At 37.7% G+C, this 16344-nt stretch overlaps 4 protein-coding genes across 4 annotated transcripts; 3 read left to right on the forward strand and 1 right to left on the reverse strand.

Annotated features, from left to right (window-relative positions):
* Positions 1-71: 71 nt before the first annotated feature.
* Positions 72-719, forward strand: LOC109165148. Its single transcript, XM_019313795.1, has one exon. It carries the CDS (start codon positions 148-150, stop codon positions 559-561), a length of 414 nt encoding a protein of 137 aa, XP_019169340.1. The 5' UTR covers positions 72-147; the 3' UTR covers positions 562-719.
* A 906-nt stretch (positions 720-1625) lies between these two features.
* On the reverse strand, positions 1626-4868 carry LOC109165144 (triosephosphate isomerase, chloroplastic-like). Its single transcript, XM_019313791.1, has 9 exons — positions 4529-4868; positions 3881-3907; positions 3640-3709; positions 3311-3434; positions 2884-2968; positions 2614-2746; positions 2245-2418; positions 1968-2050; positions 1626-1869 (listed from the first exon to the last, which is right to left on the reverse strand). Exons 1-9 carry the CDS (start codon positions 4694-4696, stop codon positions 1813-1815), a joined length of 921 nt encoding a protein of 306 aa, XP_019169336.1. The 5' UTR covers positions 4697-4868; the 3' UTR covers positions 1626-1812.
* Positions 4869-5342: 474 nt separating this feature from the next.
* LOC109165803 (translocon-associated protein subunit alpha-like) lies at positions 5343-9146 on the forward strand. The gene is made up of 8 exons (XM_019314742.1): positions 5343-5506; positions 6355-6513; positions 6608-6658; positions 7035-7123; positions 7844-7921; positions 8036-8239; positions 8640-8720; positions 8851-9146. The coding sequence occupies exons 1-8, from the start codon at positions 5446-5448 to the stop codon at positions 8893-8895; spliced, it is 768 nt and encodes a 255-aa protein (XP_019170287.1). The 5' UTR covers positions 5343-5445; the 3' UTR covers positions 8896-9146.
* Positions 9147-10879: 1733 nt separating this feature from the next.
* Positions 10880-13184, forward strand: LOC109164951 (repetitive proline-rich cell wall protein 2-like). Its single transcript, XM_019313515.1, has 2 exons — positions 10880-11103; positions 11222-13184. Exons 1-2 carry the CDS (start codon positions 10938-10940, stop codon positions 12757-12759), a joined length of 1704 nt encoding a protein of 567 aa, XP_019169060.1. The 5' UTR covers positions 10880-10937; the 3' UTR covers positions 12760-13184.
* The last annotated feature ends 3160 nt before the right edge of the window (positions 13185-16344 follow it).

The raw sequence follows: 16344 nt of genomic DNA on the forward strand, positions 1-16344 counted from the left end.
AGAGTGTTGTATGGGTGGGGTCCACACGTTTAGAGATATGACAAGAGAAGCGTTACAGAAGGCATGTGCTGTGAATTTTAGGTTTAGCTATAAAAGTGGCCGTGGTTTAGTTCCCACTGGAGTTAGAGTTGTAGAGAGTGAGTAGCGATGACGTACTACTACGATCCTTACAGAAGAAGCGCCGCTTCGTCGTTCCTGGACGCCTTTTCTCTGAATCCTCTCCCGTACCCCGTTCTTCTAATCCTAGCAGTGATCTGCATCTTTCTGGGTCTCCAATGGTACGTATCCTACGAGGAAGTGGTGGAGTCCGCGGAGGAAGGGTTTGGTTGGTTGCTACTGGTGGTGCCGCTGGTGTTGATACTAGCCGTGCGGTGGCTGTCGAGTATGGAGACTCCGGAGTGGCTGTTCTGGGGGTCGTCACCGTGGGACCGGCGTAGGAAGATGATGTATTTCGGGTCGTCGTCAGAAGGAAGCTCGCCCTGGGGCGTGGCTGCCTTGATCATCTTGTTACTCATCTTGCTCCAGTTCCAGTCTACTTTTCTTGATATGTGGTCTCTGTAGCTTCCTTCCTTCCTTCTGGATATGTAAACTTATCTTTGTTTAAAACCGCTCATCAGTATGTAGTGTGTACATGGATGTGCTTTGTTTGAATTAGTTAATCATAGCAAAATGATATTGTGCGAGTGAATTGTTCATATTTCATACCCGTTACCCAGTAATAGTTAAGTCTAGTTGTGATTACATGCTCAACCTTCTTGCCTATGGATGACCCCCAAGGCCCTCCCTTACTACTATGTTGTTATCCTTGTTTCATTGCCTAAAAGTTGTAGGAAAACAATTTGAAATAAAATTGATGGATTTTGAAAGCAACCTGAATTTAGGTAACCGGAGCCCACGCGATTTTAAGATTGATTGAGTTTTAAAGGAGTGGCGCTTGTGGTTTCCACTATCAGCTACCTCCTTGCCCCACCATCCGCTCCTGTCTATTCAATTTACTTTCATGGTAAAGTATGGACACGAAAATAATGTAGCATACCCCACCAAAAATTATCATTTTTACTGTATATCTAACCATAGTGTATTTAATACGCAAGAAAAACTCAGCCCGCACTGATTGTAGACTACTTTTGCCGCCCATATCTTGTGGTTGACGTTTTCGTCGGGAGAATGAATGTAAACGTACAATCAAACCCGTAATTGAGCAGCTACACGAAATATCGAGGGGGCCCACGCACTGGGCATAACATCCGCAGGAGACTGTTGTTGATAAGTGATAACTATGACTTTCTTTCTTTACTTTTTATTGATAATTTGATTAAAAAAAATGTTTATCGACCAGAAATTTTATTAAGTGACATCTCACTATTAAAGAAAAGCCACACAACATTACAGGTCCCGCATGCAATCATTATACACTTATGGCATCAAACACTGTGGTCTAGTGGCATGAAGTGATTCTCCCAAATGAGAGGTCATATGTTTGAGTAGTGGCATGAAGTGACTCTCTCAAATGAGGGGTCATAAGTTTGAGTCCCAATGAGGATAGTATTGACTCTTTGTGCTTCAGTAGGTTGAGAAAGTAACTATGAAAAGATACTACATTGTAACAGAGTAACTAGTACTCAAAAGAAGGGTAATCTCATTCTCATGGATGAAAAAACTTGAGTTACTCAATTTCTTAACTTTTGTGGTTATCAAATTTCAACCAGATCATGCATCAAATGCCTCATGCATGTTCTGCAGGAAATTATCTTTAAGAGTTATTTATTTGGAATCATATCATATTAGCATCCCCAAAAGCTAATTAAAAAGCTAAGCTGCCACCTTCTTGGAAGTAACAGAGTTAACTATCACAGCAAATTCAGGACCCTGCAATGCATATGCAACAAATCAGCCTGCTTGGTAAATGGTAATGGCAAACATAAAAACTTAGCCTCACCAGATGCTAAACTTAAGAAAAGCTATACCTTTAGGGAAGCACCTCCTACTAGAAATCCGTCAATATCTTCCTTCTTTGCAAGCTCGGAACAGTTGCTTCCATTCACTGAGCCTGTAAGTCAAACATTTTAAACTTACTTCAAGTATTTATGGAAGAGCTTTACACAATTAAAGTCATTAGTCATATGTTAAATAAAATTTCCAAAACACCAAATACTGGACGAATTAGAACCATCTAGACACACCGAGAAACTATGACACTGCTATATGGATATGTTTAGTAACTAGTTAGTTTGAAAGCAGTACCTCCATAGATAATTCGAGTCTTCGAAGCAACTTCTGCAGACACATTCTTACTAAGCCAATCACGAACAGCTGCATGCACTTCCTGAGCCTGCTCGGGTGTGGCCACTTTCCCAGTTCCAATAGCCCATACAGGTTCATATGCTATGACGACATTATCCCAACTTGGTAAAGAATCTGCATATAACCAAGATTTATAATGGTAAATTTCCTAGAATAGCTTATGATAGGGATCTGAAGATTAAGCTCATAAGAGACAATCCAGGAATGTGTATCCTCCACAAGCTGCAATTCTAAAAATAAATATAAAGATGCATCGATGTATTTGCTCTTGTTTTATTCACACCCGAAGCATAATCAACAAAATCTTGCCTGCAAAAGCCTTCATTTGTTTGAAACAGACGTCAAAAGTTTTTCCTGCCTCCCTTTCTTGCAACAGCTCTCCAATGCAGGCAATAACTCCAACACCCTGGCTCAAGGCATATGCAGCCTTCTTTCCTATAAACTGAAGAACAGCACCCAGTAAAATTGTGAATAGATAGCATCAATCAAAATGAATCCCCGTAAGCAAATTTCAGAGACCTGGGAAGCGTTTAATTTTCTTTCTCAACTATACATATTTTAAACCTCAAAAGTTCTTACTTCATCAGTTTCACCGATCACGTGTCTCCGTTCAGAATGGCCGAGAATGACCCACTTGCATCCAATATCTTTTAACTGCTCCACACTGTAAACAGAAACGGCAGGGATTATAACCACAAGAAATAATCCTACAACCAAGTGTATTAAATGAAGCAAACATATTCCGAAGTTAGAATGGCATAATTAGGTAGGACACGATGGCATCCACGATTCAACATTCAAGGATACACACCCATACTCCGATTATTAAACAGGAACCACATTGGAGATAAACACTATTAACAGGACTTCTCCAAACAATTAATGTTAGAGTTCCAAGTGAAATAGACACAATTTCCTTTCCATTGTTTCCAAATTAAATTCACAAGATATAAACAACTCTTTAATGCCATAAAATTTAGAATTTTTGTATAATAGCTTGATTCACCTGATTTCTCCAGTGAAAGCTCCACCCTTGCTAATCCAACAATTCTGAGCAGAAATTTCAATCTGATCAGTTAAGGAGGCCTTTACTTGATCAATATACAGAAAGGGAGGTGCCACAACAACATCTGTAAGTTTGAAGGATGTAAAGATTCAGATCCCAGTTTTAAAAAAGGCAAATTTAGTATTGAAAGGTAAGTTAGATGCTTTAAATTTTGTTTTGTAAATGATTTCATAATTAAATAGGATGCCTTCAGCACAGCCCAGTGGCTATGTAGCTGCAAAGAAAATATTCAAGTTACATGACAGCCACAGGAGACAAGAAGAACTCACCAACGTCAGACTCCAACTTTGCACTATTCAAGTCAGAGACAAGCTTGGTAATGGACTCTTTTGTTCCGTTCTGTCCGAAATATTCAATAATAGAAAACTAAGGATGAAAGGAACCAATCACATGTACAACGGATAGAAGGAAGTTGCACCACTTACTGAGAAAACCAGTGCAATTGCATAGAACACGAATGTATAATTGATGTACATAAGGATATTAAGGGAGAAAATATCTCAAACTTACACATTTCCAGTTTCCACCAACAAAGAACTGCAAACAAAATGTAAAACAAAGATTAACATTTGACATGAAATAGAAACAGTCCAATCTTGTTGAGGGGAGAAGTAGAAGCAAATTAGAAAAAAGAATGAGTATATCTTCAATAAAGGAAAAGAAGCAGACACCAGTCATACATACATTATATTATATATAAGCAATTAAACCACCGGTTATGATATGAGAACTTACACATGAAAAGAACATCAAGGGAATTATGGTTAACTTATGTTAATTTACAGAAACTTACTTTTATACTAAAACTAAAACGCTTGGCAACAAGAAACCCTGAACATTTGTCATTAATAAATCTAATAATGCTATAAAAAAAGCAGCCTTTTGGAATACTTAGCATAAACTCCGGCAAATTCAGCAGCTTAAAAAAAGGTTGGTAACTTCTTTTTATAATTTAGATTTACAGTTTTGTTGATGAGCACTAACAAGCAATTTGGAGGTTTAAACCCATACTCCTATCTCCCTATTCAAGTTACATTGCATCATCATCAATACATTTATTTATCCTAATTAAATAAAGCAGCAGAGTAAAGGGAAAATAAAAGATGTTTACTTTCGATGGATCTCTGAATGGAAGCAAAAAAGAACAGAGAAAAGTACCTTTCCGGAGCCGGCCATGGCGACGACGGCTCTGCAGGCTTTGCGAGAAGTGGGAAGACGGAGGTGAGAGTGGAGATTGTGGAAGAAAGAATGGGTGGTTGAGAGAGATGGCGAGGAATCGAGCTTGGAGACAGGACGGAGGCCGGAGAATTGAGAAGCTACCGCCATTTCCGACAACGTTAAGTCAGTGGAGAGGTGGAGATACGGTTTTAGAGGCTACAACGTAACAATGTTTTATATCTGCATATATTTTCTGTTTCTTCTTCAGCTGCGGCTGATATTCCAATCCCCTCGCCCTGCTAATCGCTGCCATGAATCTGTTTCGGATTCCAGATGCTACTACGCTTCCTTCTGGAGCGTGTAATCCACGCTGCAAAAACCTTTTTTCGTCAATTTATATATTATATATTGCACCCAAAAAAAATATTTATATGAAGTCTTTTTTTCTTTTTTGGCTCAATTTATATTAAGTATTTCTCTACCATTCTTTTATACTATTTCCTTTAGTAATCGTGATACAAAATCCACAGAAATAAGTATAATTCTAGAAAAGTAGAAATTTTTCACTACATTAATAATAATATTATTATTATTATTATTATTATTATTATTATTATTATTGTATTTTAGTGATAGAATTTTAGGATTTGTGTTGACGTGGTAAATGAAATAAGCCTTATCACAAATTATTAAGATATTCCCCCAATGCCCAAACGGCGAACGCATCTCTTCAAACCACGAGTCCACGACCCGTGGCTGCGGGCGGGGACAAAATGGTGATTAAATATCGAGTCCACTCGTTTATATAGGCTGCCCCCTTTACTTCCAGCTGTGCATTTTCTCGTCATTGCGCCAGCGCTCACATTTTTCTTATTACTCAATTGCGAGCCTGCCTTGGTCAACTCCTGCTCTCAGCAATGGCGATTAGGGTTTTCGCCTTCATTCTTTTTCTTCTGTTATCCTCTTCATTCCTTCAAGGTTTGTTTCCAGATCCGTATAGCTTAAGCTCAAATCTTCGGTTAAAATCCAATCTATTTGTTTAGCTTGCAGTATAAAAAGATTGAAACTTTAACTTAATTGTGCTTTCTGGCCCTTTGATCTTTGGGAATGAGACTAAATTTGTAACGATCGGTTTTTATTTCGTCCAAGTTTTAATTTTTAATTGTTTCAGTTTCTTAATGTCGCCTGATCCGATTTCTCATTCTTTTCATCCAGTAGCCCTGCATTAGTTTTTCTGATGATGCATTTTGATTATCTTAGTCCTGTGGTCTGGTTTGCGATTTTGCTATACACGTGCTCTCAAGATGGATCAAAAGAGTGCAATCTTACTGCATGTTGGACTAGCTGCAGCAGCTCTATGTTTATCTGTTTCATAAATCGTATCACCTTTTTTTAAGGCATTTCCTTTTACTCCAAAAGGAAAATTAGGCCAATCAGTAAAGGATCAATTGCACTTAGACATGTTAGTCCTAGAGAAATCTTTCTTCTAAGCAAACAAGAAATGCTTTCATGGTCCCAATCTACATTTGGAAATCAAAATAAAAATTGCATTTAGTTATTTCAATTCTTTTGCGTTCAGCTAAGCATAATTTGTGCTAGGTATCCTAAACTAGATTCTTTCTTCTTTACATTCCTAAGCATGCATTAGTTGGTCTTTGAGTTGTTTCTAGACTATGTTTACTATTTTGTGGCACTCTGCAGTTTGAAAAATTATGGTATATTTTGAATTTTTTATTCCTTAGGTTGACATGCAATAGTTTTGTTCTCCTATTTGAATATCTTTTTACTCTTACCATATTCTAATAGCTTATTCCTTTACATGCTAGTTACTAGATGTGAATCAGAAGCCGGAAATGATGTAATTGAAAGTACTGAAGAAGATCTTGGAATTGTTGGTGAGGATGTCCAAGATTTTAGTGGTGGGGCTTTTGGTCCAGCTCCAGGAGTGGAAACGGTTTATGTTTTCCCAAAAAACCCTTCTAGAGGTTAGTTTTTGTCCCTTTGCTGATCCCTGAATATGCTGTTACAGGATTTCTTTCTAGAGAAACTTAGCTTTTAAATTTCTTATTTTCTTCACAGTTGTTCCAGCTGGGGAGGAGAGTGAACTTTTAGTTGGAATGAAGAATGATGGTATTGTCCAATACTTTGCCCTTTTTATTGTTTCTTTCTCTTTACATGCCCCCACTTTCTCAAACCTTTCCTTGTCTTTGGTTCTTCTTATCCATTGTGGCTAAATGGACAAGCTTCCTAAGTTCTTTGTCAATTCTCATAGTATTGATGTTGTTGTACACACACAATTTAATTTCTTGAAATAAATTTTTCTTGCTACTCTCCATTACTTGGTGTATATGTGTATTTTCTTACTTTCTTTGTGTTTTCCTGAACCCCATTCTCTGTGGTGCCTTAATGGATGACCCTCCCAAGTTATCTATTGTTTCTCATTGTATTGGTCCGCACAGAATTGTTTTTTAAATATTCTTTTCTGGCTTTTGGATGATATAAACAGGGGAATCAACTTTGACTGTTATTTCAATCCAAGCTACTCTTCATCTTCCGTTTGACCACCGCTATTTGGTTCAAAATCTCTCTATTCAGGTAATTGTTGGTTCTTTGACATTTCTGTATACATGTCTACGATAAACCCATTTAGTTTAGTGCATTTATTTTGATAGGCAGAGAGTGAGTAATTAAATGTGTATACATGCATACTTGAGGAATTTTCTGTCACTGCTTACATCTTTGTGGCTGGAATGTACTTATGTTCATTTTATTTATAATGTGCTATTTAAGGATATTTGTCCCTTAGTTTGTATGCAGATGGTGATACTTTAACCAATTAGTTTTCTGTGGTCAGTTCTTCAAGTACTAATATAGAAGTTATAGTATATAAAAATTGTCACCAGGTCTAAAAATTTGTCAAATTTTGGCATCAAGGAGTATCGCCCAAGTGTGAACTATGCACAAATAAAAAGTTTATGGTTTCTGGAACTTACTTGGACTGATATGTAGTTTGATGATTATTTTTTGCTAGAGTGTGCTTATTTAGTGATTAGTACTTAAGAATGCCTTTTCACACCTCGCACTGTTGAGTATCAATTTTCAAGCGCACACAATGCAGAAAGCTAGCAGCTTTTATGTCAATTATCCAGAGTGAATGCTCTTTTCAATTATACTATAGTGGTGATTAGGCACATTATTTTGGGTGAAAGAGAATAGTTGTTGGAATCTTGTTAATTGGACGAGTTTCTCATTTTCAACACTTAAAATTAATCTATAACAAGCTGTGTTTATTGTTTATATTTTTTCATCTTGTAGGGTTTTAACAATGCAACAGTTCCCTCATCTGCTCAAGCAGCATTTCCATACATATTTGGTGTCAGCAAATTTTTGCAGGTCAGTTTGGTTGTAAACTGTATGCCCCCAGTTGTCCTATTTTGTCTTGAACAGTGTTTGTTTCAAAGTTTGTTTTTTTTTTCCACTAAGCTATTTCACTTTTAACTAATGCAGGCAGGTTCTTTTGATCTTGTTGGGAGCATTGTTTATGAAATAGACCAGCATCCCTACCAAAGCACATTCTACAATGGCACTATTGAAGTGACTGAGCCTGGAGGTCTTCTCAGTGTGGAGTCCGTTTTCTTGTTTTGTCTTGGAGTTGGTCTTCTTGGCCTTTTTGGATTCTGGATCCATGGTCAGATCCAGCGCTTATCAAAGGTGATTAGATATCACTATTAATTTGATTATACTGTCAGTAATATATTACTCCGTATATAGAACCAGCTTATGAATTGATTAATACAGAATAATCTATGCCCTGGTATAACACCGAAGGGAATATTGCTAGTTGAAATATTCATGAGAATGCCAATAGCCTCCTAATCTTGTTCAATGGCTCTTGTATAGATGCACCTTTGTCCTCTGAGTTGCATAGTATGCTTTTCTAATTTATTGCTGGTTTTCTCAACCTGAATTTATGCTAACAATTAATTCTTCTTCCTTGCTGTATGATCAGAATTCAGGATACAAATGTGTTGCACGGGTGTAGTTTATTTCCTTTTTATTTATAGAAAGGATTAAAGCTTACCACTTTTTTTTTTCTCCACTTGATCTGCAGAAAACTAAGAGGGCTCCAAAGGCAGCAAAGGTTGAAGTTGGAACTGGAACAAGAGATGCTTCTATGGATGAATGGCTGCAGGTTTGTGGTTCATACATTTTCACACATGAAGAAACTATTATCATTATTTACCATTACTCAATAGTTATAATGTTTTGATATTACATTCTGAATAATGAAAACATAACATTTTATGCTTTATGCTTTTCAGGGAACGGCATTTACCCAGTCACAATCCAAATCAAAGAAGAACTAAAATGAGAGGAAATTTCTAAGTTAGGTGGTTGAATTTTGAGGAAAGCTGAAAAGCAGATATAGTTATTTAGATTCAAACAACCTACATCAGTGTTGTAGCTCTACCTTGAAACCTTTTCCCAACGTTTGTTAATGCCAACTGACTTGACCTTTGAGCTAGGAAAGAAACAATTTTGTTAAACAACACCACTCATTTGACATTTCACTATCTCAGTTTCGTTTGATCTTAGTTATACTTGCCTCTTTGATTGATATGGGTTCTTAGAATTGCACTATCATGGCATGAAGTTATACTATATATGTTATGTTCTTGACAGACCGAGAGTATCTCAAGTGATTTCAATACTACTGCTTTGTCAATTCACCACCAACAGTATTTTCTCAGTTTTATTGGTGGAATAATAAAATCCACTTTATATATATACAGTTTTACACACAAACACGACACGACACGTATATAGCTTCTGCATCTACCATTACTTCATTCACATATTCTCCTATAAAACCTCTCAAGTCATCTATATGACAAGTCTCATAAATGCTATATTTGAAAATACATAGATGGGGGACCTCCCGGACTCCTTGCATTTCTGTGTTGCCTCAAGATAGCTTGCTGACAGATATTTAGATCGATGATCCCTAAGTCAACAATCGGTGCATCCAATTTCTAATAATGATTGGAACCCCCCACCGGGCCAACATGGATTATATATTGTTTTCAATACGTAATTATATATTTCGTAATCAATAATATATTGTTATCAATAAAAATATCTTGAAAATTATAAAAGTTAACACTTTTTTATTTCAACAAATGAAATATAAAATAGTTACAACGAATTTTTTTTTTCTCTCCTATTACTCCTAACTGTATCAATCAAGCTCTTAAAAGCTTGAGGATGACATATAGAAATGTGACAAAGCTTGTCATGTGCGGATGTATATATATTCATGTAAAGCACACTTAATTAGTTAAATATCACTATCAGGCTACCGATATTTTAGCATCATTTGTTATATATATTAGCCATAATGAATGACGGGGCAATAGAAATTTAATTACAAAACCTAACCAAAAGAATAATAAATTAATAATGTACTCCGTAATAAAATAATTTATTCTTCTTACTTCTTGGAGATGTATATAAGAATAGACAGCTGAACTAACCATTACTCCGTATTTCACTCCGTTGATAACTATCCTTTTTTTGTTAACTTAAACAACGTTAGTTTTATCGAACTTCCTTGCTGACTGTAAAGTTGCGTTTGGAATTATTGTAATAATGCGATAGTACGTAAATTGCAGTCAAAGGGAGTGGGTATATATGTATGGTACGATCAAGGGAGGTGACCACTGGGCACAGTACAAATGCATACCCAGAGATCAGCATATGCATTTATATATCAATATGTGTGTGTGTGTGTGTGATACTTTCAGTTACGTTGCAGAGACAGTCAATATCATGTGATGATATAAATGCCAACTTTGAACTACTATACAATGTGAATTGTATGTAAAGAATTGAAAGTGGTAAATTATATTCATGCATGCTTATTCAATTGATCTGATATGAGCTGTGTATAGTATATATATTAACTCTGCATGGGGTGTAAAGCCCCAGTATTAATGAGTGGTGGCAAGTAGGTTTACAGATGGCTAAGGAATACAGTTGAAGGCTCATTTATTATTGTGGAAAATGGTCCCTTAGATATAGGTTGATGGTTCAGCGTAGCTTCGCTGGTTTTTGAGTGCGGTTATCTATCAATCAAATTGCTGTTCTGTGAATCATCATCACAGATATATATATCAAATATCACATCCTTGCTAGCAGAGCGGAGCTGCTTAATTAAGTCAACCTCCGTTTGAATATAATGATCATCGCCCGACCTACCCTCATGTGAGCTCTTTAAGTGTGTGTCGGTGAGAGTTGCCCAGAAGTATGGTGAACTTCCTCATCCACACGTTATATATATCACCCTTTCATGCCTCCACTCAATCATCATCAACGTAGCTAGCCTAGCTTACATTGCAGGCTGGTTCTAATGGGGGCTCAGTCCCTTTGCCGTAGACTCCTTTTGGGATTCTTGCTGTCATTGTTTATTGCAGGTTTTTGCTATGGTAGTGATGAGAGCACAGTCCGGGTGGTTGGGTTTGGAGAATGTGCAGATTGTAAGGAGAATAACATTAAGAACACTCAGGCATTTTCAGGTTCCTTCCATACCTAGCTATCTGTTTATTACACTACTTACTAGTAATAATGTATATAATTCAGCATTATATTAATTGTATAGTTACGGTTAAGTTGTAATATAATGGTTGAGTGCAGGGCTTCGTGTAACCATTGATTGCAAGCTCGAGAATGGAGAGATGCAAAGAAGGGGAGTTGGAGAGCTAGATAAAGATGGTAAGTTCGAGGTGTCATTGCCTAAGGAAATAGTGAAAGATAATGGAGAAGTGAAGGAAGAATGCTATGCACAGCTCCACAGTGCATCTGCTGCACCCTGCCCTGCGCACAATGGCATTCAGGCCTCCAAGATTATTGCTGCTAAAAGGGATGGAAAGCATGCCTTGGAACCAGCTGGGAATCTCAAATTCTCAACAGCCATTTGCCAATCGGCTTTCTTGTGGCCACACCCCGACCTCCCACCCTTCCCTAAGTTGCATCCCTGGAAGAAGCATTTCCCTAACCTCCCTCCCCTCCCACCATTGAAGCACTTTGGCCACCCTTTCCCTCTTCCACCAATCTACATTCCACCCATCAAGCCACTCCCACCCAAGCCACCAATTTACATTCCACCCATCAAGCCATTCCCACCCAAGCCCCCGGTTTACATTCCGCCAATAAAGCCACTCCCACCTAAGTCACCAGTTTACGTTCCACCAGTAAAGCCACTCCCACCCCCTGTCCCCATCTACAAGCCAAAGCCAAAGCCACCAGTTTACATTCCACCAGTAAAGCCACTCCCACCCCCAGTCCCCATCTACAAGCCAAAGCCAAAGCCACCAGTTTACATTCCACCAGTAAAGCCACTCCCACCCCCTGTCCCCATCTACAAGCCAAAGCCTAAGCCACCAGTTTACATTCCACCAGTAAAGCCACTCCCACCCCCGGTCCCTATCTACAAGCCAAAGCCAAAGCCACCAGTTTACATTCCACCAGTAAAGCCACTCCCACCCCCTGTCCCCATCTACAAGCCAAAACCTAAGCCACCGATTTACATTCCACCAGTAAAGCCACTCCCACCTCCCGTCCCCATCTACAAGCCAAAGCCAAAGCCACCAGTTTACATTCCTCCGGTAAAGCCACTCCCACCCCCTGTCCCCATCTACAAGCCAAAGCCTAAGCCACCGGTTTATGTTCCACCTGTAGTAAAGCCATGTCCGCCCACCGTCCCTATCTACAAGCCAAAGCCTAAGCCACCGGTTTATATTCCACCTGTAGTAAAGCCATGCCCACCCACCGTTCCCATCTACAAGCCAAAGCCTAAGCCACCCGTTTACATCCCACCTATAAAGCCACTCCCACCTCCCGTTCCCATCTACAAACCTAAACCTAAGCCACCAATTTACATTCCACCTGTAAAGCCACTTCCACCTCCTGTCCCCATTTACAAGCCAAAGCCACCGGTTTACATTCCTCCAATTGTAAAGCCACATCCGCCTTTGATTCCTATCTACAAGCCAAAACCAAAACCACCTATTTACATTCCTCCAATAGTAAAACCACTTCCACCTCCATTCCCCATCTACAAACCCTTGCCGCCAATAGTAAAGAAACCATGCCCACCCAAGATCCCAATAAGCCTTCCTCCATTCCACCATCCACTCCTCCCTCCTCTGCCTCCTCATATCCCTCACCCGTAATAAAATAGTGGAATATATATTTCATGCAAGTATCAATATTCCTGCTGGGTGCAATGCATGTAGCAGGCTTAGCTTCATTTATGTTAATTTCTTCAAGCAGTGATTAGCTAGATTTGGTTCACGTCGTGATAACTTCCGGTTGTGCAATAAGAGGAACTCAAGGAATGGACTATATGATTGATCAATTAAAGAGTGGAGTGGACCAAATTAAAGGCTAGCTAGTACCTGGATATTATATAAGTTAAAATTGCTTTTGTTTATTTGTGGAATGAGATTGTGCCCATGTTGGTTAGTTGGTTGGTTGGCGCTGCCTATATATGTTTGTAAATTTCTATAAGTGAGTGCTTTTTCAGTGTATTATACTATTATCCATCGCAAATAATATACCACTTTCAATTGAATTTTAATTTATATTTATTCTGTAATTTTATGTGTGCTCACAGCTTTGTTTAATTTATCTTTATAATAAATTAATAATATCAAACACTTGTCGCACATACATGTTGTGTTATTAGATAAAATAATTAGGAATACGTCTTTTTTATTAATCAGTATCTTTTAAGAGAGTAATTTGATTTAAATTAATTATGATATTCTTTTCTTTTCTTTTCTTTTTTATAATGTGACAAACATAACGAAATTATTTGAATAATCTCATATTACCTCTGAAATGATTGGGTAATGAAAAAAATATGGATGAAATAGTTTTTTGGTTACGTTAGTGGATGTGTAAGAGATGATCATTACACTAAATATTGTTGTCACAATAATCTGCGAGAGGAATAGAGTTGTAGGGTTTCAAGCATAAGATACTAATATATGTTTGTCATGAAAAATCTAGCCAAAACATATTGTTGATTTGGATACAAGCACAATATCAAACACCACACTTTAATAAATACAAATAATAATAAAGTGGAGATATATATGAACTAAAGGTAGGTCAAGATAATGAAACAAAATTGGGATAAAAATATGAGTCAATTAATTAGATGATAGATGTCATATAATGATGGGAAAATATTTCTCAATGTCATCCCACACTCTTCGAACATTCAATGACATTCTCATGACTCAATAATGTCTAAGAGGCATTTCATCGAACACTTGGTGTTCTTAACATCACACACTTCACTTTTCTCAAAGGTGAAACATGGTTGATCAACTCCTTGACCTTAAACTAAGTTGTTACTCCCTAATCAGGACACAATCATGTCATTCAACATCATTAGGTTCAAGTATCAACTTTCCTTATTAACCAATTTAAAGTCATACCATGATACCATCAAACACATAGCTTACATTTCTAGCTACTTGGCTACCTCCCTCCAAGGAGAACTAATAACACATCACACATAAGCATTGATGGGGATTATCCCCGTGGATCCCGCACCATGCGTTGACCGGTCTTGTAAGTTCAGGTTTTGGTTGACCCGAACCGGCCAACGCGGGTCGGTTAGGCCAACTTACCCGGTATGGGTGTGGCAATTTATATCCTACACCACGGCGCGCGTTGCACTATGCGCCCAGATGCAAAACGACGTCTTTTTAATTTTTTTAAAACAAAAATTTTCCGCCCCAGTGAATGGCAGTAGTTTTTTCTTTAAAAAAGAACCCGCTGTTCAATAATGTACATAATGTTATACTATAATACACATAATTGTATACATGAATGTACATAATTATATAACAAAATATACATACTCTTTTTAAAAGATAATACACATAGTCTAACATAATACGTAATAAACATAAACTTTTAACATAATACACATCAACTATTAACATAATACACACAAATTTTCTGATTCGGATGTACATAATTGTATAAAAAGAATGTATATAATTGTATAAAAAATGTACATAACTGTATGAACAAATACACATAACTGTGTGAACAAATACACATAATCCCAGCAACTTCCTACCGCGCCTCCCAAAACGACGTCGTTTTGGGAGGCGCGCGGCGCACAGTGCTATGTGCGCCGTGGTGTAGGGTATAACGATTGGTATGGGTGTGGTCTCCGACCTTCGTTATGGGCCCTACCAACCAGGATAATGCGTTGTCTCTTTCCGTTCAGTTCAGGTCGGTACAGGCTGGTATGGTGAACTGATTAGACGTCGCTCAGGAATCTCTCACCGCATGGCATCCTTTAACCGGGCCAAGCCTGCATCCGATGCATGGCCGCACGCAGCCAGCATGCCGAGGAACCGGGTGTTGTTCCCCGCGGTCCCTATAAATACCGCATTTATTGCAGTAGTGGGGGACCTTTTGGTTGTTTACCTAAAATATAGTCCCAGAAGCTTGGGAGCCTCTGACCCACTGTCACGTTCACCGGGCTTTAACACATAGTCGTACACGCATTTCGTGGTTGACCTTCCTGGTTACCCAATTCATGTAATCTCTGCTCGTATAAGTAATAACAAATACCTATAGTTACAGTATTTTACGTTATCAAGCATAATGAAAATAACACAGTATTCACAACCAACAATGAATCCCATAATAAACACAAGATATAAGATCAAAGCAAGTGATACGGGTAATTCCCGTGTATGTAGGATGTATGTATGAACCACATAATGTATCTAGACAAGAGGAAATAGCTCAAACACTCTTTTATTCATAATTGTGTCCTGGTGTGTTTGTAGAGAGAGGGGAGAGCATTATAGAGAGAGAGAGTAGAGTCTAGATGAAGAGAAAAGGCCCCTAAAACGGAGGGTCAAGTGCCATTATATAGGTCAAATCAAGTCGGGGTTGACCTTGACCCGAACCGTTTGAACTGACCCAAATAGGAGCACGGAGCGTACGTGGAGCCTGAACCCGGGGCATATTCCCCATCAGCAAGAAAGTAAATTACAAACGGAATTAAATAAAGAGAATAATGCCAATGATCTTGTGGTCAAGTGACATGAAGTGACTCTCCCAAATAAAGTCGTGGGTTCAAGTCCTAGTGGCCGTGAGCCTATTTGCGATATGGTTGAAATACGACTCTTTGATATAGTTTGCATATTTTGCTTCAATTTTGCATTGGTTTGTCCATATGATTAAAACTATCGAAAACACTACTCTTTGACTCTTCAAGAGGTGTTGCCCGGCCCCCATCTTTTCAATTGCTCCCATTGACTCTACATGCATTCAAAATGTTCAAAAAATCATTCAAATCATCAAGAGTTACACTTAAACACACAAACAAATCAAATGATAAACAATTCCGACAAAATTATAACAAAATGACAAGGAAAATGAGTTAAAATGCAAGGTTAAAATATAAACATGCATTTAGACTGTTATCAAGTACTTACATATAATTTGAATTAAACACATTCAAGATTAAAATGAGATTTTGATTTTTGAGAAAACATCAAATGTATTTTTTAAATGTGTTTATTTGAGATTTTTTTTTTTATTTAAATGCATATTCAAATTAGTTTTGTTTAAAATAATTCAAGTTTCAAAATTTGTATATTTTTGTCTAGGTCTATAAAAAATTGTCCGTTCCCCCAAATGTTATACTTGTATAGAATAGTAACAAAGTGCTATCGCATTATATAATAGTTATCCAACTAAATTAGTTTAGTTAA

This window comes from Ipomoea nil, unplaced genomic scaffold, assembly GCF_001879475.1.
Source record: "Ipomoea nil cultivar Tokyo-kokei standard unplaced genomic scaffold, Asagao_1.1 scaffold3069, whole genome shotgun sequence".
NCBI lineage: Eukaryota > Viridiplantae > Streptophyta > Magnoliopsida > Solanales > Convolvulaceae > Ipomoea > Ipomoea nil.

Bases quoted from the DNA above. Each gene is read 5' to 3' on its own strand.
- LOC109165148 (XM_019313795.1), top strand. From the start codon at position 148: ATGACGTACTACTACGATCCTTACAGAAGAAGCGCCGCTTCGTCGTTC.
- LOC109165144 (XM_019313791.1), bottom strand. From the start codon at position 4,696: ATGGCGGTAGCTTCTCAATTCTCCGGCCTCCGTCCTGTCTCCAAGCTC. The intron at 2,747-2,883 runs GTAAGAACTTTT...GCTGTTCTTCAG, and splicing joins TGATCGGTGAAACTGATGAA to TTTATAGGAAAGAAGGCTGC. The intron at 1,870-1,967 runs GTATAGCTTTTC...TATGCATTGCAG, and splicing joins TAGGAGGTGCTTCCCTAAAG to GGTCCTGAATTTGCTGTGAT.
- LOC109165803 (XM_019314742.1), top strand. From the start codon at position 5,446: ATGGCGATTAGGGTTTTCGCCTTCATTCTTTTTCTTCTGTTATCCTCT. The intron at 7,922-8,035 runs GTCAGTTTGGTT...TAACTAATGCAG, and splicing joins GTGTCAGCAAATTTTTGCAG to GCAGGTTCTTTTGATCTTGT. The intron at 8,240-8,639 runs GTGATTAGATAT...CTTGATCTGCAG, and splicing joins AGATCCAGCGCTTATCAAAG to AAAACTAAGAGGGCTCCAAA.
- LOC109164951 (XM_019313515.1), top strand. From the start codon at position 10,938: ATGGGGGCTCAGTCCCTTTGCCGTAGACTCCTTTTGGGATTCTTGCTG. The intron at 11,104-11,221 runs GTTCCTTCCATA...GGTTGAGTGCAG, and splicing joins GAACACTCAGGCATTTTCAG to GGCTTCGTGTAACCATTGAT.